Here is a 23562-nt window from a genome sequence, read left to right as displayed (position 1 = left end):
GTGTGGTTATGAGTTGAAAGAACAGTAAATTAAGAGAATAAATTAAGAGAAACACTGTTTAGTACTCTTTATAATTTTTTTTAATGCTTGGTTAGTTGATCAGTCACTTAGGCCTAGTGTAAAGTGAATTATGTTGGGTGTGTTTTTCTAACCGTACTCGAATACCGAACCTAATTCATAGCCATCTGAACTTGAATTAGAGAATGATCGAAAACCTGAACCCAAAAAACCTGAAACCCGATCAATCCAAACATTAAATGAGTTGGTTATCTAGTCATTTTTTCACAACAAAAAACCTAAACAACCCAAAACACGAAACTTAAAAACAACTCGATATTTATTGTCTTTTCTTTGTAGATGTGCTTTGGTTTAGAGTTTTTGGTTTAGAGTCTATGTACATGACCTGAACTAGCCTGAAACCGAACAACCCAAACTTGGCCAGCCCAAATTTTTATGGATCAATTATCATGTCACTTTTTCCTGACCAAAAATCAAATGAACCTGATAAAAAATCTGAAACACAAAGAACACCCCTATTGCCTATTGCGTCAACATAATGATAAGGACGAAACACCACAACCCTTCTTTCTATTCAACGCATGACGTGGTAAGGTCTCCCCATGTTAACAAAGACATTTGTAAAAGTTTTGTAAAAGTAAAATTTAAACATGAGAGTTTGCACAACTACTTTCTAAACCTGCATTTATTCTATTGGTTTAAAACTATTATTTAGAAATTTAACATGTCCTATAACTTCAATTCACAAATCTTTCTAATTAGTTTAAAACTATTATTTAGAAAAAAAGACGTATTATACCTGGCTCGTTTTTTTCGTGTATAGAATACATGCTCCCCCTATCTTATCTATATTTATATCTATAAAGCATATTTGGATGACAAAATGATAATTTACCGTTTTCAGGCTAGACGCCGTTTAACTTAAATACACAATACACCCACGGCAACTTTACACTTCCTCTCACGCTACAACTTTATCTCCGGAAATAGCCTTCAATATAGGATCATATCCTTTTACAGTTTTACATAAGTTTCAAGGGTTATCAGTGAACATAAAATGTACCATACCTAATTTAATTCCATCATGTTTATATGGTATTGAACTATGCATAAGTGTTGTTTTCGTTTCATCTTGTAAGCAATATATTTGTTGCAATTACAACTTTGAGGCATAATTCACTAATCACAAAGAATATGACGACGAATACATGTATGACACTAAATGATACAATTTATAGAATTTACTTTACATGTATGATAGCAGAATAATTGGTTGTTATACCGCATATTGTTGCTCAATCAACAACGTGTAATCCAATAAAAGATAATTGTATGAGGAAAGATGATTCTCGTCCTCTTTTGTACAGTAGATGCATGCATTATAGTATATAGACTTTGCGAAACATATGATGAACTTGTAAAATGATCTCCTAATTTGATCATTTAAATTCACGTCTTATACCAGGAATGTGTGTATGCTCCAAGTAATCCTCCCAATCGATTATCCTTGGATCAAAGTAGAAGATGTCTTCTTCATCTCCAGCCTCTCTAATCATTCTACGTAGCTTTTCAGTATTCGTATCGTCATAACTGCATGTGCATAGTTATATAAACTTAGATGACAACCTAGCAAAAAAATTACAAAGCCTCTCTAATCATTCTACGTAGCTTTTCAGTATTCGTGTCGTCAAAACTGTGCATAGTTATATAAACTTAGATGGCAAACAAGCAAAAAATTTACAAAGCTAATAGAAATCTAGATTTAAAGATACTTACAAGCTTTTTGTGAACAAGTAAGGTTTGTAAAGGTCAACTAGCCGCAACACAAAGTTGATCTTTCGCTTGAGATTGTGGTATGTGCTTGCAAAAGCTTGGCAAAATATAAGATTCACAAACTGAAGTACCTAAAGAATGAGAAATAAATTTTTAACTAAGTAGATGCACGAAATATTTTTATTGGATCAGTAGATGGTTAGAATTCAACTAAGGGACTGTTTATTTCATTCAAATCTGAATGAGTCAGATTTAAGTAAGCCTTTGTCTCATTCATCAACAGCATGAGTCTGATTGATTCAGACCCAATTTTAAATATTCAGATGTTTTTCCTGTCTGAAACAAAATAGTCTGAAGTCTGAATGAATCAAATGTTTTCATCTAAATTGTTCCATTTAAATGTAAATAAATAGCCCCTAAGTAATTTAGGTGTTCGTTTACAAGGTCTTGTACTTCTAACAAGTTCGCCATCCCTGCAAGCTAGTGAACTCATGCTAGTTATGATAATGTTTTTCAGAGTTCGATGGCCTGGCAAACGAACTTGGCAAGTATGCTTTCCAACAAGCGGACTCTAAAGAGTTTTTCCACCAAAGTTAACTTGTTGCGTTCAACTTTCACCAAACGCTACAAAGTTCGCTTGCTTCTCAAGAAACTTGCTAAATTCGCTGGAAGGGATAACGAATTGCTTATAAAACCATGTGTAGTGGTGGCGTCGAATGACGCCCCCACCTTCCTCTCATTGGCTGAAACATGGTTGGGAAAAAGCCAACCCACCACCAGCGCTTTCATCAAAACGCCCAAGGCAAAAAACACCCCTATAGCGCCGGGGGGGGGGGGGTATTACGGGCACTATGGGGCGCTTTCTCCCCACCATGGCGTCCGCTACGAACGATCTAAGTATAAGAACTTTAAAAAAAAACTCCAAAAAATACTTAGTTTAACTCTAAACCAAACTACTAATCCGAAAATTTTGATGCCGGTATAAGAAGTGAAAAAGAGAAGATAAAAGGACAAACCAACAAAGGAAGCAAGTAACGAAGATTAATATATATGTGGAAGCTAGCCATTGAATTTAACACTTTAACTTCACCAACAATTACAGGCTTTCCATCCTTTCCAATCCATGGATGCTCGGCAAAATACCGGTAACCGCATCTTTGAATTCTACTGAACTTCACAGGGTTTGATACAGAAGTGCCAACATGGTATATTGTTTGAGAACAAGTTTGATTTGCATGAGTGACCATTGCTGCAATCATAGCATTCACCACCATGTCAGCCGGTACCTACGAAGTTTTATCTCAACATCATTAACTATTTCGAGGCAATAGATTAGCAATAAAATATATATGGAAAATGTGTAAAAGATATTTGAAGAAAATTGTACTCACCACATCATACACAGCTTCAGGATTACCAAGAAAACATGTTATATGGCCTTTGCCATAACCAAGAGCCAAACTATCAATGGTCCTGCAAAGTTTGAAAACATTAAAAGTTCGAAAACATTAATAACGTTTCCTTATTTACAAAACACCCCTAGTGGGGATCAAACCCCTGACCACCATTTTGAAAGTAAACCACCTTTGTTAGTGCACCAAATGGTGTGGGGTAATTGTCTATTTGAGTTTAGTTATTATGTTCCCATTATATAGAATAAATTAGTCAATAAGCATTACCTAATGCCTTCAACCCAACCAGGCAAGGGCTCTTTAAAGGTACTAGTGACAATTGTCGGACGAAGAATAACCACTGGCATATCTCCCTTTAATCGCCCGATAATCATCTCCCCTAACGCCTTGGTAAAAACATATGTATTTGGCCAACCATAATTATTTGCTCTGTAAAAAAAACTCTTGTTATTATGTCTAACATTTGTTTTACAAAAACATAAAGAACTTGTATTCAAAGACTTAGGAGAAAAGCATGAGATGAATGTGAGCCAGTATACCTTTGCATTCCCAAATCTTTCATGGCCAATTTAATCAATTTATCGTTAGCATTATTATCTCCTTTAAGCTCTTTAAGTTTATCTTCGACGATCTTCCTCTCTTCGTCTATGTCTAGCCCATTTGTTCCATTAATGGATTCTCCCAAGTGGTATGGAGTTTCAAGCATTAGTCCAGGCTTCTCACCAGAGACGTAGGCTGAATTCATATCATTTTAATTAATAGATGACTAATGCATTACAATGCATAACACACACGTACACTTGCATTCATTTCAGAAACACAAATATATTGAGAATCGTAAGAACCAAATAATATACTTGTACGCAGTGATATACTGATATGAGTGATAAACAAGTAAACATCAGAGATTGGATTCGTTCTTTTGACGCAAACTTTGTGTGGCATGGCTTTCTATATGGTTCTTTCTAATGAACGTAAGTTTTTAATTTTCAAAGGAGTGTTTTGAAAGAAGAGGTTAAAGCGAAAGGATTCGATAAATATGGGTACGTTTCAAGAGCACGAAATCAAATGACCACAAAGAACATGAAATCAAAGGACTGAAGAGAACACAATGTTAGATGCATGTAGTTATATTAGACACATATCTAATCATATGCTTATATGTAACATACTTGGTTATTTTTTCAGCCCAAATTAGGTCACTAAATCTTCAAATCGAGTCTCACCGATTTTTTTGTGCGTCAAGAAAGAAATTGAGGATAAGATGTGGGGATTGAAATTTGCAATATATGTATTTAACTTTAATAAATTTTAAAAACGTTAATTATATTAAAAGTTAAAAATAAAAAATAAAATCCACGTCACAACTCAACGTTAACATAAAAAAAGATAAAAAGATTTCCTATGTGAAACAAAAAAGAAAATGACTAAAAAACATATTAAAACATTTAATTTAATAAAATATGAAAGTGACTTAAATATAACACTTTTTAAAGTTAAGTAGCCTAATTAAAACACTTTTAAAATTTGGTTACTATTTTATTAAATTGTAAGTTATACATACGTGTAAGTTCACCATTTACATATATATGTAAATGCTTAACAGATGTGGAATTAAATAAAAAAAATGGGTTCTCCCCATCAGAAATATCAAAGAAAAAGCTTTTTTTATAGAAATAATTTAATTTTTTTAAGACAACTAATAATATGAGAGAAAATTAAAGAATTGATTTCCCTAATTTAACTTCTTAATTCACATGTTGTACGTAAAAACCGAAAACAATTAGGGTTGGAAAAATAACCTGTTGACACATGGAGAAGCAGCTTTATGTCGACACATTTCTTAGCAAAGTTCAAAACGTTTTTAGCCCCAAAGGTATTAAGATGTAGGGCTAAGTCATATCTACAAAATCAACAAATTAAGTAAGCATATGCATTAATTTCAAAGACAAGTACATATACAATACCATGTGATGTACATTTATTCCCATTAAATCTACGTAGACGTCACGTCATTTATTTTATCCATTTTCGCTCCATCTTACATAAAAATGATTTTAACCACTCTCAATATACTTTAAAAGAAATTATTAAATTATTGTATGTGAGTGTAGAAGTTTTAAAGCCCGTTAATACTTTAACCTGCTTGCCTTTAACGCCCCTTAACCCATAAAAACATTAGTGTCCCGCTTGTTAACCTTTACTAGATCAACTTCAACGCTCTAGATGTTAAAGCATACCAGAGGCCTAGATCAATTTCAAATGATGCATCCCACATGTGAAGAGAGATTAATTGAACAGACGTTAATTATCATAGAAAATAATAATATTTGACAAATTTCTTATCTCATGACAAATACAGAACCAACCCATTTGAGTGGCACCTCTTTCTTTCTATCACGAATAAATCATTTGTAACATAGCAATTATGGCAAAATACTTTATATAGAAAAACAAATCATTTGTAACATAACAACTGCCTTTAATTTACCTTTGATTCATCAATGCAAAAAGTTAATCCATGTTTTTTTTAACGACAAATGCATTAAAAATAAATACATGGGTATGCCAGAACAAAAATACATGGGCTCAATATATATATATATATATATATGACGGATAATTTAAAAATCTTGTTGAGTTTTAAGAACTTAAGAAATTCATTCTTAACCACACATTTAATTAAATAGATTATATTATTTGATTGAGATTAAATGTGATTAAAAAATTAAGTATGAGAGAGAATAAAGTTGTACAGTGATTACACTAATTTAAACGTCCGTTGCACATATGTAAAAAGTCAACTCGATGCATAAAAAATTCTGTAATTTTTCTACGTACATGTAACCTACATATATTGCATATATGTAAAATAAATAAATAAAAAATGTTACGTTGAGTTCTTAAATCTCAAAGTGGTTCTTAAAAGAAATCAATCATATATATCTATAATATATATAAACGCAGGGGTGGCTCATGGGACAGCGAAAACAATGTAAGGCTTTAGGCCCACGCTTAATATAGATATATTATAATAGGTAAAGTAAATTAAAAGTAATGTATTGGTGTAGCGGTAGGCTTGGTTGTTACTAAAGTATATGTTATGATTTCGAAACTTGTAATAAGAAAAAAAAAATTTCTTTACAATTTTGACGAAAAGGCCACAAAATCTTGTTTCAAGTTAGGCCTCCACATTCGTTGAGCCGATCCTGTATAAACGAAAACCCAAAAATCCTATGTGTCGCGATGTGGTCGCTCTCCTTTTTTATGGAAGCCACCATATTTCTTGATTTTTAAGTTGAAGCCTCTCATTGATTTAACCCAAATTCATGGGTATGAGTCTTACCAAAACCAGATAGCTCTTAAACGGGTTATAACATCTCATTAAATTAAAAATTAATCTTACCAATTATTTGATATAAAAATCCTACAAAATAGAAATATACTAAAATTTAATATCCAATTAAAAAAGAAAAAGATATTATTTATAATTAATAAACAATTTTACAGTAAAAAACATAAGCGGGTCATGAGTCACCAAATCGAGATAGCTTTTAAACTGGTTATAACATATCATTTATTTATAAAACCCTTTCATCATCAAACCCTAAGTATATTATTAAAGTTTCTTACAATAAAGAAAATTAAAATCCAAAAAATAAATATTAAAAAACGAAAAATGTAAAACAACCATTCTCTCAAGCCATCAGATTACTTTATTTATAAATGAATGCTTCTCACGCATTTGACTCGAATTCACGGGTAAAGGTCTCACCAAACCCAGATAGCTCTTAAACGGGTTATAACATCTCATTATATTAAAAAATAATCTCATCAAATATTTGATATGAAAATCTTATAAAATAGGAATATACTAAAAATTAATATCCTATTTTATTTTAAAAAAAGATATTATTTATAATTAAGAAACAATTTTATAATAAAGAAAATAAACTTGGGTAATGGGTATCATCAAACCCAGATAGCTTTTAAACCGGATTATAACATATCATTTATTTGTGAAACCATTTCATCATCAAACCTCAAGTATATTAATTATTAACTTTCTTACAATAAATAAAATTAAAATCCAAATATACATATATAAATATTAAAAACGAATAATGTAAAACAACCCCCGTAATACGGGGGATAAAATCTAGTAATATATATAAACAAAAACCTTAAAATCCTATGTGTCGCGATGTGGTCGCTCCCCCCTTTTATGGAAGCCACCAGATTTTTAATTTTTAAATGGAGGCTTCTCATTGATTTAACTCAAATTCATGAGTATGGGTCTTACCAAACCAGATATCTCTTAAACGAGTTATAACATCTCATTAAATTAAAAATTAATCTTACAATTATTTGATATGAAAATCCTATAAAATAGGGATATACTAAAATTCAATATCCAATTTAAAAAGAAAAATATTTTATTTATAATTAGTAAACAATATTTGATATGAAAATTCTATAGAATAAGAATATATTAAAAATTAATATCTTATTTTATTTAAAAAAAGATATTATTTATAATTAAGAAACAATTTTATAATAAAGAAAATAAACGGGTAGTGGGTATCACCAAACGCATATAGTTTTTAAACCGGATTATAACATATCATTTATTTGTGAAACCATTTCATCATCACACCTCAAGTATATTAATTATTAACTTTCTTACAATAAATAAAATTAAATACAAATAGACATATATAAATATTAAAAACGAATAATATAAAACAACTTCCGTAATACGGGGGATAGAACCTAATATATATATATATGTGTGTGTGTTTGTTTGTTTTTGTGGAGAATAATTTTTCTCTTTGTTTGACGCTTTTATACATTTCTTTTTATATCGAGTCATGATTGGCACTAAATACTTGTACTTTCATGCATTCATGAGTGATTTTTATATATGTTTACATTTCTTTTAACAACTACTTTATTTCTATTCAGGGACGGTTCTATCTTTGGGCCAAACTGGGCCGCAACTCTACCATTTTTTTCGTTTAGTAGTGCATTTTTACCGAAAAAATTTTAAAAAAAATTTATTTATTAAGTCTGGCCCAACCATATTATTTGAGTCTGGCACATCCATGTTATTTGAGTCTGACTCATCCTTATTATTTGAGTCCGGGCCAGCCACGAAAGGTTAAAAAATAAAGCCTAGTACAAAAAATAAGCCCAGCTTTTGTTGGATGCAATTTCCATCTTAATAGGCATGTCATGTGTAAATGACCGGATCGGACCTATTGAGCCCGTGAGATTCATTAATATGTAATAATGGGTTTATGAGGTTGTAATTAAGGTTTTATTATATTTGGTAATGTCTTGACTAGCAAGTTAGGTTAGTATATATAAACCGAGTTATGGTTAGACATTAGAAACACACAGATGCAATCGAGTTAAGGTTAATCTAGAGAAACACGAGTTATGTGTAATAGGGGTTTTTGAGTTATATTTCCTCTATATAATATTGAGAGTTATTCAATATTAGTTATTGTGTGTTTACGTTTTGGTGAGTTATATCAATTTGTCCTTGAGATTTGAGTCCGGCCCATCCCTATTATTTGTGTAAGAATGGTAATTTGAATGGTAATTTGAATGATTGAATTTAAATTTAAATTATTGAATTGGTATTTGATTTGATTGATTGAATATAGTACGTTTTAATTGTTTGACCCGACCCGAACCGGATTGCCGACCCGAAACATAGGATTAGGGGAAAACAAAATTTTTTTGGCTCTCGTGAATTTCGGCCCATCCATACTAGACGTTCAAGATCCGTAACTGTTTCTATTAGTTACTACAAATATAGTAACATTCATCTAACATATATATATATATATATATATATATATATATATATATATATATATATATATATACATACACCATAGGATTCAAACCTTTCACCTTTAAGTTAGAGGATTACACTGTTATACCATAAAGACGTCCTTGAGAAAATATGTTTGCATGCTAATTAGAATATGATGATGAATAATCAAATAAAGAGTATATATAAACTAATTGTGAATGAAGACTAATAGTTTACTAAATTAATCATATACTTTATGTGATAAAAACCTTTAGTCTTATTACGATAATACACATGCATGTGTACCTTTCATCAAAGTTGGTTGTGGCAGCTGCATTGACAATAACATCAACATCTTTCCACATTTCTGCCTTTAAACCGGAGTCTTGTACTCCCAAATCTTCACATGTAATGTCTCCGGCAACAGGAGTAACCTTTTCGGACAAAAACTTATGCAAATTTGAACCATGTTTCTCTTTTAGAACCTTAAACAAGTCTTTTGCCACTGCCTACACACATATATACACATTACATATTAGATCAGGCAAATAACATAGATTCACCTCAAATGTATCACATACGTAAATGAAGGATCGATTGCGCATTCCTCGATGGAATTGATCAACCAATATCAACACATGATAAACATCTATATAACATTAATTGAATGTGATATGAAAATAAAAATGATTAGTTCGACCCCTATATATACATTGTGTCGATTGCTTATAATCGACAAACCCTAATCCTAAACGACATATTAGAATCATTTACTAACAATACATGTTTAATTACAAAATGACCCCAAACTGATTACTATTACAAATACGACTCTAAACTTGACTTTATAATAATGACTAAAACACCCTTCAATAACATAACCTAAGTTTAGATTAATTATTTCTAATAGTACCTCGGTATTGAACCGGTGCAAGGCGGACTTGGCATCAGGAGCTCTAATGAGAAGATATAGTTTTTTCACGTTGGGTTGAACTCTTAGTATCTTCTCCACAAAAACTGCATTTAATTATTCATAAACATACATAAATATTAAATATATAATATAGATATTTTCATATTAGTAACACAACTTACTTTTGGCAAGAAAACCTGTGGCACCGGTGACTAACACAGCTTTATTCTCAAGAAACTTGACAATGCTACCAGACTCCATCATTAAAGATAGGATCAGATTATAACTACAATATAAGCTAGAGCTCTAAGTGAATATATATGCCCTAATTGTGTGTATGAATATATGTGTACCAGAGTACGTAGGAGGGGATTATGAAAATGATATAAAGGTATATATGATGGGCGTAAGTCTAATATTACTTGAAAATAAATTATAAAATGGAAGGGTGGAGCGGTGATTAATGATAGAGTACACGAAAGTGCGGTTTTCTCCACTCGTTCACATGTCCCCCAAATTTATATAGAGAGTAGACCAACTTGATGATCATGCATACATCATTTAGTTGGGTATTAATATTAGGGTGACATCTATGTAACTTCCTTCTCTTAGATTCAATACTTTAATTAATAATAATATGACAACAATATTAAGATTCATATGTAGGGAAGCTAATATTAATTAATTTAGGATAGAGTTCGTGTGATACACGGATGATTAAAAATAACAAAAAAGTTAAATTTAGTAATATACATGATAATATACGTTACAGATTCATATGATATTAATAATGATAAACAAAATTTTACAATTTATAAATCTCTAAAAGACTCTTTCAACACAAAATTGGATGTTAACTTAATAGTTTAATGATTTTCTGATATTAATTACAAGTGAATTAACAATATATCATCTATAAGTCAAGAAAACCAACACAATAACTAATATTAGGGTGACATCTATGTAACTTCTTTCTCTTAGATTCAATATATTAATTAATAATAATACAACAATATCTAGTAAGATTCATATACAGAGCCCGCTTCAAGAAAGAAATAAAAAACTTTTGGGTCGAAGGTAAAAAATTTTTTTGGTCTTAAGTAAAAGAAGTATTTTGTTAGGTTTAAACAGTTTAATTTTTATATGGCTTACTTGGTTATAATTTGGGTTGTGTAAAAAACTTTTGTATTGAAAAAGGATTAAACATGTCTAAAGTGAGGCTAGAACCCACAACCTCTTGATTGTGAGTAATACCCATTTGCCACTAGACCAAGCTAGTGGTTATGAAATTGTGTTTTTAATAAAAATACATATAATTTATTTCAAAAAAAATATTTCGGGTCTAGCGGGATGTCAAGCCTGTGGTCGTCGACCACCTAGCCACCCCCCAAGGGCCGGCCCTGCTCATATGCAGCGAAGCTAATATTAATTAATAATAGGGATTACTCTATAAAATAGTAATCAAGTTTTGAAATTGTTTCAATTAGATTATTCATAAAATATCTTGTTCGAATCAGATTACTTAAATTTCCTTTTTTATTCCAATCCTAGATATTTTACTTAGATAGCAGGTTATTTAAGTTTTTTTTTATAAAAATTTTAAATAGTTTTGACATTGCATAATATTTTTTTTTAAATTGAAAAATTAATAAAACTTAAGAAAAATAATTTATATATCGTGAAAATTCCAAAAAAAAAGTAAAGAAATTTAAGTTATAGTTTTTTTTATAAGAAACCATCATTTTTTTAGAAAAATTTCAAAAAGATAGTTAGGTAATATTAAAATATTTAATAGTACAATTATTAATTGTTTCGATACAATATATATATATATATATATATATATATATATATATATATATATATATATATATATATATATATATATAAAAGAGTTCAAATAAGAATAAAGAGTTTTCTATGAATGGTAAGAAACAATAGATTTTTGACATTTAGCATTAAAACCTATGGTAAAGAAATAATTATAGGAAACTATGTCAATTATAATGGTGAAAAAGTAATTCTAGAAAACCATGTCGGTTTTTGATAATTTTAAATTTCAACAATTGATTAACATGATCCAACAGCTATGATTTATTCCTAGTCTTCCTAGAAAACTATCTCTTTTTATTTTAGCCCACCCCCATATATATATATATATATATATTTATATTATATAGGAACATACTAATTATATTGTAACTTTTCGCAATTTTTTAGATTTGTTTTTTTTTTGCAATTTTTCGCATATTAAACATTGTTTTTTTTCCAATTTTTACTGTTTTTTTATTTTTCTAAAAAATATTATGTAATGTCAAACTATTTAAAAATAAAAAAATCTAGATAACCTACTATACAGGTAAAATATCTAGAATTGGAACAAAAATAAAAGTTTAGTGATCTGATCGGAACAAAATATTTTATGAGTGACCTAATTTGAACAAATTTCAATACTTGGTTACTATTTTAAGTAATCCCATAATAGTAATATGACAACAATACCTAGTAAGATTCATCTATAGCAAAGCTATTGGTAATGTCTGAAAAGGTAAGATGTAAGTAAACCATACTTCTAGTGAAACACTCGGCTTTAAATAACACCTGCATACAAAACATGATACCAAAATATATACTGCTTTTAATAGTTTCCAAACTACATGATTTAGCTACCACTAACAGAGCTGGGCCGGCTCTGAGAAAGCAAAAAATTTTTTTGTCGAAGACGAAATTTTTTTTGAGCCTTAAATAAAGGTTTAAATAAAATGAGTATTTTATTGGGTTTAAACAATTTAATTTTGATATGGGCTTACTTGATTATAATTTAGATTGTGTAAAAAACTTTTGTATAATAATAGAATTAAACATGTCTCAAAGTAAACTAGAACCCATAACCTTTTTGTTGGGAGTAATACCTCTTTGTCACTAGACCAACCTAGTGGTTATTTAATTGATTTTGAACACTAAATATACATATTGTTTTGATAAAAACACATACAAATTTTTTAAAAAAATTTTAGGCCTAGCGGGGTGTCGGGCCTGTGGCCGTCGACCACCCAACCCCCCTTAGGGCCGGCCCTATAACAGAGGATCGTTGTCGTGTAGTATTAACAGTATTAATAGATGCTCCATCATGAAATACATGTAGCACTGGTAAACGACGGTAGCAATCAAAGTCCACTTAAGTTGTAAACTCCTAAACGTCCTTAACGCTAATATATACTCTTCCTCTACAACAAAGGTTTCCTCTGCTCCAATGATATCATCACCTGCCTCTTCTTCACATGTACAAATCATCTTTTCTCTACTTCCTTTGCTTATCTGAACTACTATTCACCCCAAGTCTTTCTTAAAAAATCTCTTCTTATCTAATCTAATTTTGTATGCGCATCACATCCACCTTAGCATCTGCATCTCTCCTGCCTTATAATCAAGCATCCAACAACAACAATAATACAATCACGTTGGTAATATTAATGAAAAACAAATGAGCAGGTTTCTGTCTTGTCCGAATATGTTACTTTTATTCACGGCAGAACATAAATGTGAAGAGTATATATTAACTGTTAGTGAAGTTTCATAGGAAAACTGGACATGTCTAATTGTTTCAATGATAGTAAAACAAAAAATATAAGGAGAGTATATACCATGTCTAGATTTTACCTTAGGTGAAAATTTCGTTGAAGAAAAAACTACATTTTTAATAGATATACCATCAAATCTATAATATATATAAATGAAAACTCAAAAATCATATGTGTCGCGATGTGGTCGCTCCTCCTTTTTATGGAAGCCACCAGGTTTCTTGATTTTTAAATGGAGATCTCTCATTGATTTAACCCAAATTCATGGGTATGAGTCTTACCAAAACCAGATAGCTCTTAAACGGGTTATAACATCTCATTAAATTAAAAATTAATCTTACCGATTATTTAATACGAAAATCCTACAAAATAGAAATATACTAAAATTTAATATCCAATTTAAAAAAAAGATATTATTTATAATTAATAAACAATTTTATAGTAAAAACATAAGCGGGTCATGAGTCACCAAATTCAGATAGCTTTTAAACGGGTTATAACATATCATTTATTTATGAAACCCTTTATCATCAAACCCTAAGTATATTATTAACTTTCTTACAATAAAGAAAATTAAAATCCAAAAAATAAATATTAAAAAACAAAAAATGTAAAACAACCATTCTCTCAAGCCATCAGATTAATTTATTTGTAAATCAAGACATCTCACGCATTTGACTCGAATTCACAGGTAAAGTCACCAAATCCCGATAGCTCTTAAACGGATTATAACATCTCATTATATTAAAAAATAATCTCATCAAATATTTGATATGAAAATCCTATAAAATAGAAATATACTAAAAATTAATATCCTATTTTATTTTAAAAAAAGATATTATTTATAATTAAGAAACAATTTTATAATAAAGAAAATAAACGGGTAATGGGTATCACCAAACCCAGATAGCTTTTAAACCGAATTATAACATATCATTTATTTGTGAAACCATTTCATCATCAAACCTCAAGTATATTAATTATTAACTTTCTTACAATAAATAAAATTAGAATCCAAATATACATATATAAATATTAAAAACGAATAATGTAAAATAACCCCCTTTTATGAAAGCCACCAGATTGCTTGATTTTTAAATGGAGGCCTCTAATTGATTTAACCCAAATTCATGGGTACGGGTCTTACCAAAACCAAATAGCTTTTAAACGGGTTATAACATCTCATTAAATTAAAAATCAATCTTATCAATTATTTGAATGAAAATCCTATAAAATAGGGATATACTAAAATTTAATATCCAATTTAAAAAGAAAAATATATTATTTATAATTAATAAACAATTTTATATTAAACAAACATAAGCGGGTCATAGGTCACCAAATCCAGATAGCTTTTAAACCGGTTATAACATATCATTTATTTATGAAACCCTTTCATCATCAAACCCTAAGTATATTATTAACTTTCTTACAATAAATAAAATTAAAATCCAAAAAATAAATATTAAAAAACGAAAAATGTTAAATAACCATTCTCTTAAGCCATCAAATTGTTTTATTTGTAAATGAAGGCTTCTCACGTATTTGACTTGAATTCACGGGTAAAGGTCTCACCAAACTCAGATAACTCTTAAACGGGTTATAACATCTCATTATATTAAAAATTAATCTCATCAAATATTTGATATTAAAATCTTATAAAATAGAGATATATTAAAAATTAATATCCTATTTTATTTAAAAAAATATATATCATTTATAATTAAGAAACAATTTTATAATAAAGAAAATAAACGGGTAATGGGTATCACCAAACCCAGATAGCTTTTAAACCGGATTATAACATATCTTTTATTTGTAAAACCACTTTATCATCAAACCTCAAGTATATTAATTATTAAATTTCTTACAATAAATAAAATTAAAATTCATATATATATATATAAACATATATATAAATATTAAAAATGAATAATATAAAACAACCCCGTAATACAGAATATAAAATCTAGTAGTATATATAATGTATCACGAAACCATTTCCTAGTGGAAACTCTTTTTTATTGTTTTCTTCATTTTGTTCATCCTCCTTCCTGTGACTTCCAACCAGATCATCTCCTTTTCCTAATATGATAGCTATATATTTGTTGGCCTCCTCCAAATGAATTCCCACCAAACTATTAATTTTAGATCACCTAAAGAGTTTTCTTTATTCTTTTTCTGACAATTGCTTGTTTCTGAAGCATCCTAATATTATTTATATCTGCTTTCTTGTGGCCTTGTGGGTATATAGAACCATCTTTTGATTATCTAAGGTTCCGTAGTTACGAAAGATATGATGTGGTGATAAGATCTCTCCCATTTATTTAATAGTACGAATGTATAAGTAATTTACATCATGAGTATTTAGACATTATGAGTAGTTTTGGTTTGCCGGTAAAAAAAAACTAGTCTAGGTTTCAGCATTATTTTTAACAACCAAGTAATTACTTTATTTCTACTCCTGAAAGCTACCTTTCGAGAATGCAAAGAATGATAAATACGATGATATGTAGAAATTCGAGTTTTCAATATCTTTTTCGTATGCGTGTATATATATATATATATATGTGTGTGTGTTAGGGCATGGATTTTCAGTATCCTCAGCAAAGATTATATTCAGAACGAATCCAGGATGCGGTATCCTCTAAGGTAACTGGTATCCTAATTACATTATATAACTAACACGATATTTGCTACTTTCCATGTTTACCAGGTCAAAGACCGTTGCTTAATCACCCGAATACTCTCACTTTCAGTTGATAGATCATGGCATAAAAGGAAACGTGTTGATTGAAAGATTAACGGCTAATTAGATTTAGTCTAAGAGTTTCCCAGCAGAGCCCAGTTGGACCCGCAAGACTCACCTTGAAGAGGGACGTCTGCGCAAGGACCAACTGCTTCCGCAGGACCCTCCATGCCCAGAGATGAAGACCTTACGCGCAGTACGCCAGCTGTTCCCGCAGGGAAAGCCTCCCAATGGTGAAGTACCCCGCTTGTTCCCGCAGCTGCGGATACAAGCCATCAGGGAAGGCTACCCGCACTAATAGCAAGGCTACACGCACAAGGCACTAACTCTTGATACTTCAGTAATGTCACCTGAAGGAATGAGCAAGGCGGGAATACTCCCGCCCAAATGAGCCAGTCCGTATGCTTCTGGAAGATCTTTTGTACTATACCTACTAAGGTATGGGCAAAATAGACGATCTGACCAAAACAGCCCATGAACCAATCACAGGGTGACAGCTCACCGACAACAGTACGAGGAGGAGCACCCTCTAGTACTGTTTGTCACTATTAGCCGCTGCCTACTCACCAACCCTCACTGTGGGACGTGCGTAGCCTACAGTTGGTGGAACAGTGCATAGCCGGCAGTAAAGGAACAGTATACAGCCGGCCTTGTCACTATCGGCCGCAGCCTATCCACCAACCAGCATGGCACGTGCGTAGGCCACAGTTGGTAGAACAGGAATACTATTCAGCCTGCTACACCTTCTTGGAAACCTACATTCGGCTATAAATACCCCAAATGGTATGATCATCTCATCTTATCTTGTATCTTATACCTGATATCTGCTCTAGCAATCTCTTAATATACACTTATATTCAGAGCAATCTAGTCTGATTCTCACGCCGGGGGGTGGTCACAAGGAGGAACCCCCCCTTCTCAGTGACGAGCTTACGGTGTCTGTTTTGCAGGTCACCTGAAGAACAACTTTCTTTGCTGGACCTCATCCTCGTGGGAAACATCTATTTAACCCCCAGATTATCCGTAATCTGCCCGGGGGTCAATTAGTGTTTCTTCATTGGCGCCATCCGTGCATAAAAGCTAGAACTAATTCTTAGTTTTTTCAAAATTTCTGAAGAAATGGTTAACGTTACTCCGGTCCCAAAGCCAGTAAGTGACCAAGAAACCCCGGTAACCACAACCCCAGCAACTGGGGGGAACACCGGCGGTTATACAAATTTTACGAACGCTACCCCGGTTACCCAAGCCGGGACAAGTGCAGTAAACAATATTTCACTGGGGTTCACTGATGCCCAGTTGGAGAAACGGACGAGGCTCCCTCGCCAAACACTCGATCAAGTTAAGGCGTGGGCCGAAGCACGTCAGAAAGAGTTCCAAGCTGAGTTGGATGAACGCTTGCGTTCACTTCAACAGGCTGACGAATTCGGCACTACTCGCCAACATCTCAACATGAACAGTGAGTGCGAGTACTCGGACGATGAGCGGGAAGAATCCGATACCGACGCAAACCCTCGCCATAAGGCAAAAGGGAAGCGTAAGGAAACGGACTTCCAACCGACAAGGAATTTTGGAGAAACCTTTAAACCAACGAACGCGGGGAGAAACCCACGTGACTTCTCCAAAACCTTTAGACCAACTGCTGCAAATGCAGGAAAGTCCAAGTTTGCAAGGGACATTGCGGAAGCAATCGCCCCGAGAAGTGCCAAACAAATGTCCAACATCGGCACTTATGATGGTCTATCCGACCCAGACGATCACTTGAACAGATTCATTGCGGGGGCAACCGTCAGTAACTGGACGGAACCCACGTGGTGTTATATGTTCCAGATGACACTGGTTGGAGCGGCCAGGGCATGGTTCGATCGTTTACCGGTCCACCACATCTATGATTGGGCGGACTTTCAGAACAAGTTCAGCCAACACTTCAGCCAACAGAGGAAATATACTGAAGAACAGTGGACGATCCTCAACTGCGTTAGAGAGGAGGATGAATCTTTACTAGACTTCATCACTCGCTTCAACTCCAAAAAGCTGAGTCTGGGCAACATAAGTGAAGATCTTGTTCGCGCCGCTTTCATCCAGGGCGCCGAATACCCAGAGCTTATCCGCACGTTGACGGGTAAGGACGGCATGCCATCCACATGGGATGCCATCATGACGGCGGCCAAGCGCTTTGCCGAGACAGAGAAGCAACTGGGTAGGGATCTTCCCCAGAGTACACACCTCTACACGCAGAGGACCAGAGAAAACAATGTTCGGATCGCCCGGCAGAACAAAAAGAGGAAGCTAGGTATTTGGCAGTCAAGGGTAAACTTTGACACCTCATCCAGCTCTCGCCCTCTTGTTGGCGGAAGGGATAACACACACCCTTCGGATCAAAGCAAATCATGTGACTTCCACGGGACAAAGGGTCATAGTACGGAGGAGTGTACATCCTTGAAGGATATTGTTGAAACATTCGTCAAGGATGGAAGACTTGCACACCTTGTGGCATCAATCAAGAAGGGAGGAAGGAATGATAACCGGTACAGAGGCAACGGACGAAAGCCCGTTGACATCAGCATCAACATGGTTCATGGCAACATCAGAGGAAGAAAAAGGCGAGCGACAGAACCATGCGCGTGGAAGGAAGCTGAGGTGCGCTTCCCGCGAGTGCCAGGAGGACCCAGCAAAGAAGGCCCTATCGTCATCAAAAGCCAGCCGGGGCACTACATCACTTCTCGCACTCTTGCTGACAACGGCGCCTCGTCAACGGTGATGTACAGGCAGTTCTTCGACAAGCTAGATGACGAAGACAAGGAACGCCTGGAAACGGTCTACGCCTCGATGGAAGGGTTCGACGGCAGCACAAACACCCCCTGGGTATCCTATCTTTCCCCGTCACTCTTACGGACGGGAATCACTCACGCACAGAAGATGTGGATTTTGTCGTGATGAGGAAGCCACACCACACATACGACATTCTCTTCGGGAGAGACGGGATGGCAAGATTCAACGCCGTGGTATCTTCAGTCCACGGCATGATGGGATGGCCAACAGCTGAGGGTGTAGCGATGATCACCGGCATTCCCCAGGTATGCATCGCATCTGTCTCATCTAAACCCAAACCAAAGATGGCTAAACCAACCATCACCGAACCGGAAAGATGGGCCTTCAATGGCAAATACCCTGACCAGGCCGTTACCATTGGCCCAACAGTCGTTGATCCCACGCGCACCTTACTCAAACGCTTACTACAGAAAAACGCTGACATCTTCGCGTGGACACCAGCTGACATGACTGGCGTACCCCGAAGTAAGGCAGAGCATAAGCTCAAGTGCGACCCGGCTGTTACGCCAGTCGTACAAAAGCGCAGAGTAATGGGGCCAGAACAAACTAACGCGTGTAGAACCCAAGTCAAGGAACTCCTTGACGCAGGCATCGTACGCGTTAGCAGATATCAAACATGGGTTGCAAATCCCGTTATGGTACCGAAATAACAAACAATGGCGCATGTGCATAGATTTCAAGGACTTAAACAAAGCATGCCCCAAAGATTGTTATCCGTTACCCGAAATTGATCTTAAGGTGGATTCGTTAGCACCGTTTCGCCTTAAATGCTTCCTGGATGCGTATAAGGGGTACCATCAAATCCACATGGCCGTTGACGATCAGGACAAAACCGCATTTCGGACGCCCGATGGCACATTTTGTTACCAAATGATGCCATTTGGACTTAAGAATGCCGGGTCCACATACCAACGCCTGATGGACAACCAGTTTCAGGCCCAAATTGGAGGAACTTGGAAGTCTACATGGATGACTTGGTCATCAAAAGCCCTGACGCAGAAGCGATGTTGAAAGACATCGAAGAAACTTTCAACACGCTCAGGAAGATAAACATGAAGCTCAACCCGAGCAAGTGTTCCTTTGGGATGGAAGAAGGGAAGTTCTTGGGGGTCATCGTCACTAAAGATGGCTTCAGAGCGAACCCTGAAAAGGTCGAAGCCATTATCAAAATGGAATCACCTACTACCATCAAACAGGCTCAGACACTGAATGGACGACTAGTCGCACTTAATCGCTTTTTGGCAAACCACGCGGATAAGTCGTTTCCTTTCGTGTCAACGTTGATAAACTGTTTAAAGAAAACGCACTTCCGCTGGACACCAGAAGCGGAAGCAGCTTTTCAGGAGATTCGGTCACGCTTGATCGAACTCCCAACGCTCACAGCACCAGAGGCGGGGGAGGGGTTAATCCTATACCTTTCTGCAACAGATAGAGCAACCGGGGCGGTCCTGCTAGTTGAACGGAAAGGCATCCAGATGCCAATCTATTATGTCAGCCGTATCCTAACAGACGTAGAAACCCGGTACTCTACCCTCGAAAAATTAGTCTTAGCACTTGTACACGCTTCACGCAGGTTAAGACGATATTTCCAGGGTCACCCAATCACCATTCTCACCAACTTCAAACTTGCAAACGTTCTACGCAAACCCGAGTTATCGGGACGCCTAGCCAAATGGGCAATTGAGTTGAGGGAATACGCGATAAAGTATAAGCCAAGACCAGCCATAAAAGGCCAGGTTTTGGCCGACTTTATTGCGGAAGTGCCTGCATCGCGAGAAAAAGAGTGCCAGGAAGAGGCTCAACCCTCTCCAGCACAGGACATCAATGATGTCTGGCGACTCTACACTGATGGAGCAGCCAGTAACGAGGGTTCAGGCGCAGGGTTGAAACTAACCAACCCAGCAGGCCAAGAATACACTTACGCTATTCGACTGGATTTTCCAAGTACGAATAACGAAGCCGAGTATGAAGCATTCTTGGCCGGGCTGAGAATTGCGCGTAAGATGGGAGTGAAATACTTGGAAGCCCACGTGGATTCCATGTTAGTAGCCAACCAAATAAACGGGACGTACACGGCCGTGAACGACACAATGGCCCTGTACCTCGCACAAGCAAAAACCCTTATGCGCGATTTTAACGATTGCAAAGTCATACACGTCAAGCGTAGCGAAAACAAATCTGCGGATGCGTTAAGCAAGCTTGCATCATTAGCCTTCACCCACTTGGGAAAGGACATCCGCATTGAACTCCTCGGGGCACCTTCAGTCCCGCACAAGGAAATTTGTGTCATCCAAACCGGCACAGAAACGTGGATGACACCAATAATAAATTACCTTGCGGCGGGTATACTACCAGAGTCAAAAACACAGGCAAGAAAACTACGCTGTAAAGCACTGAATTATCAACTCACCGATGACATCCTTTACAGACGTAACTTTCTTGGCCCACTCTTAAGATGTGTGGACAACCAAGATGCTGACTACCTCCTAAGGGAAGTACACGAAGGCATCTGTGAAGTACACGCAGGTCCACGCGCTGTTGTAGCTAAGCTAAACAACGCGGGATACTTTTGGCCGGGGATGCATACGGATGCGTTGGCATACATCAGAAAGTGTAGGTCTTGCCAGCTCTACGCACCCAACACGCATCGCCCGAAGAATGAACTTGTTCCAGTCACCTCTTCATGGCCATTTCAGAAGTGGGCCATCGATGTGACAGGCCCATTTCCTACAGCAGCAGTAAACGTTCAGTTCCTAGTGGTAGCCATCGACTACTTCACCAAGTGGATAGAAGCAAAACCCTTAGCCCAAACAACCGCGAAACATATCAAAAAATTTATTTGGGAATTTATTATTTGTCGTTTTGGACTTCCACAGAATTTGGTGAGCGATAACGGCACCAACTTTGCTGACAAGAAGCTACAAAAGTGGCTGGAAGAACTTCAAATCACTCACACCTTTACCTCAGTGGCGCACCCGCAGGGTAATGGTGAGGTAGAAAGAGCAAATAAGAGCATTGTCGAAGGCATAAAGAAAAGACTCTTGGAACACAGATCCGGCTGGGTGGACGAGCTTCCGCACGTCCTTTGGGCAAACAGAACGCTGAAAAAGGCCAGTACGGGAGAAACCCCGTTCAGCCTCACTTATGGCACTGAAGCCATGGTCCCGGTCGAAATTGGTTTACCCTCACCAAGGGTCTTGATTAAGCCAGAAGACAATGATGCGGAAAGACGGTTAGACCTTATGCTAACCGAGGAACGCAGAGACTTAGCCGCAACGCGTGAAGAGAACTACAAGCGGCAAATGCAAAAGTACTACAACACGCGGGTAAAACTCTGCAACTTCAATGTAGGAGACTACATACTGCGTAACAACGAGGCTTCGAACCAACAACGCCCAGGAAAACTGGCCCCGGTCTGGGAAGGGCCATACATTATCAAAGAAGTTCTGAGAAAGGGCGCATACCGGCTCGAAAGGCTCGATGGCACTCCCATCCCAAGAACATGGAATGGAGCTCAATTACGCAAATGTTACATGTAGATCAATTCCAAACTTGTAAAGAAAAGGCCTAGAGCCACTTCTAATGGAAATGATTCTCCTTTCACATTGTGTTGATAGCCTTACCTTTATACTTATGAACTTCCCACACTGATATGCCGGTATTCACCGCATAAATATGGGAAGAAGTAAGTCGTTACGTGTGGAAGGCGGCAAAACCCGCATAAACACATAAAACGGTAAAAAATTTCTAAAGAAAAGATAAGGAAAACCTTCACGCAGGTCAGTTATAGGTAAAGTTTGGTCATCCCACTAAATGAAAGTGACGGTCCTACCCGCACAATCATGATAGAGGAAACTGAACATTAACCTATTAACAACCGCGCGTACAAAGGCTAACTTATTCAAAATACTTAGAAAATTTCTAAGGAAAAGATGAGGAAAACTTCCACGCAGGACAAATATAAGTAAAGTTTAGCCATCCTACTAAGTGAAAGTGACGGTCATACCCGCACAATCACGAAAGAGGAAGCGAAACTTAAACTTATAATCTGCCACGTTAAAAAGTTAACTTATCTAAGTACTAAAGAAATTGCTAAGTTAAATCAAAATATGCGTAAAATAAACAAGGCAAGGAATTAGCAAATAATCTTTATTCCACCGAAATTCAAATATTACAGATTGCTGGGTACATACCCGCATACAAAAGAAGCTATACAAAAATAAAAATCTACTCTAATGGTGGAAAGGGATCTTCAGGATCAAGCTTCAGGACCACTTCCACTTGGACCCGCACCATCAGTAGAGCGTGGCGGTTCAAGGAAAGCTTTAAGGATAGCTAGCCCATCATCAACAGCAGCAACTTCGTTCACCTTCTCCACCACCGGATGCGGGAAGGCGGCATACTGGTTCACTGCTTGGTCATATAAAGCTTCAGTATCCACATCAAATAAAGGGAAGTTG

General features: G+C 35.4%; 1 protein-coding gene across 1 annotated transcript; it reads right to left on the bottom strand.

The window, feature by feature from the left end:
- Nucleotides 1-1457: 1457 nt before the first annotated feature.
- LOC143539105 (fatty acyl-CoA reductase 3-like) lies at nucleotides 1458-10460 on the bottom strand. The gene is made up of 10 exons (XM_077032517.1): nucleotides 10126-10460; nucleotides 9944-10047; nucleotides 9337-9539; nucleotides 5006-5106; nucleotides 3743-3938; nucleotides 3471-3632; nucleotides 3183-3264; nucleotides 2808-3077; nucleotides 1795-1922; nucleotides 1458-1608 (listed from the first exon to the last, which is right to left on the bottom strand). Exons 1-10 carry the CDS (start codon nucleotides 10205-10207, stop codon nucleotides 1458-1460), a joined length of 1479 nt encoding a protein of 492 aa, XP_076888632.1. The 5' UTR covers nucleotides 10208-10460.
- Nucleotides 10461-23562: the final 13102 nt, after the last annotated feature.

Source organism: Bidens hawaiensis, unplaced genomic scaffold (assembly GCF_021521415.1).
Source record: "Bidens hawaiensis isolate Kalapana, Puna unplaced genomic scaffold, B.hawaiensis_p1.1 tig00011798_1, whole genome shotgun sequence".
Taxonomy (NCBI): Eukaryota; Viridiplantae; Streptophyta; class Magnoliopsida; order Asterales; family Asteraceae; genus Bidens; species Bidens hawaiensis.
The sequence above is the reverse complement of the archived record's forward strand: the minus strand, read 5'-3'. Positions and strand labels throughout refer to the sequence as shown.

Coding starts and splice junctions, on each gene's coding strand:
- LOC143539105 (XM_077032517.1), bottom strand. CDS start 10,207: ATGATGGAGTCTGGTAGCATTGTCAAGTTTCTTGAGAATAAAGCTGTG. Junction 10,048..10,125: donor CACAGGTTTTCTTGCCAAAA/GTAAGTTGTGTT, acceptor AATTAAATGCAG/TTTTTGTGGAGAAGATACTA. Junction 3,265..3,470: donor GGTTGGGTTGAAGGCATTAG/GTAATGCTTATT, acceptor CAAACTTTGCAG/GACCATTGATAGTTTGGCTC.